We start from the raw sequence: 806 nt of genomic DNA, 5'->3' as shown, positions 1-806 counted from the left end.
GCTGGCCGTCCGCGTGGACACTGTCGCCAACCCCGTCCCGCCCCCGCAGGGGTAGACGTCCCGCGTGGGCCGTGTTCGGCGCCCCCGGCCGCGCACTCACAGTACTTGATGACCGCGATGTTGACCGGCGCGGTGCAGGTCACCGCCACCAGCGGCTTCTCGGAAGCCATGGCCCAGAAACGGCGAATTCAGCCCTCAGCGGCCCCCAGGGCCCGGCTCGCACCTCACCTGCCCTGCGATTGGCTCGCAGGGCCCCTCTGTTTCGCACGCCGCCCAATCAGCGGTGGACCCGGCCACGGCTTCATTTCTCAGCCAATGAAGGGGATCGAACGATGGACTGCCGACTCTGGGCCCGCCCCCGTTGGCGGGCGACCACGCGCCGGCTCTGCGCAAGCGCGGAGATATGCCCAGCCCGAGTCCACGCAGGCGCCGGGGTCCGCGTCGGTGCTGGGACCGCGCAGGCGCAGGGGTCTGCGCCGGCGATTGGCGTCGGCCTTCCCCGGAGCGAGCGTGAATTGCGGCTGAGGGGAAGGTTCCCGCGGGCGGACGCGGTAGGGGACCGCACCCCGAGGGGCTGTCCCGCCGGCTTGGGCTCAGGGGGTCCCGGAGCCCCGACGCCCTCAGCAGCTCCGGACGACAGACGGGATGAACGCGTCAGGGGTGCCGCCGGAGCTGAAGGGCAAGCCCCGGAGTCTTCGGCCCCGCGGCGCGCATACGTCTCCCCACGCCTGCCCTTCGGGGTCCCCCGTGCCCCGAGGTGCGCACAGGTCTCCCCACGCCTGACCTTCGGGGTCCCCCTGCCCCGC

At 73.0% G+C, this 806-nt stretch overlaps 1 protein-coding gene and 1 long non-coding RNA gene across 2 annotated transcripts in view; one reads left to right on the top strand and one right to left on the bottom strand.

Moving 5' to 3' along the window:
- Positions 1–226, bottom strand: part of MVD (mevalonate diphosphate decarboxylase) — an 8,038-nt gene extending 7,812 nt beyond the window's left edge. The window contains exon 1 of the mRNA XM_035024621.1: positions 101–226. Coding sequence (XP_034880512.1) covers positions 101–170 — 70 coding nt within the window. The 5' untranslated portion in view covers positions 171–226. The remainder of the gene's footprint in view (positions 1–100) is intronic.
- Positions 227–486: 260 nt separating this feature from the next.
- Positions 487–806, top strand: part of LOC118023472 — an 8,549-nt gene continuing 8,229 nt past the window's right edge. Inside the window, exon 1 of the long non-coding RNA XR_004682817.1 lies at positions 487–757. This is a non-coding gene — a long non-coding RNA (uncharacterized LOC118023472). The remainder of the gene's footprint in view (positions 758–806) is intronic.

Source organism: Mirounga leonina, unplaced genomic scaffold, assembly GCF_011800145.1.
Source record: "Mirounga leonina isolate KUSES-001 unplaced genomic scaffold, KU_Mleo_1.0 Mir_180, whole genome shotgun sequence".
Taxonomy (NCBI): Eukaryota; Metazoa; Chordata; class Mammalia; order Carnivora; family Phocidae; genus Mirounga; species Mirounga leonina.
Note: the sequence above shows the minus strand (reverse complement) of the source record. Positions and strands in the feature narration are given on the sequence as shown.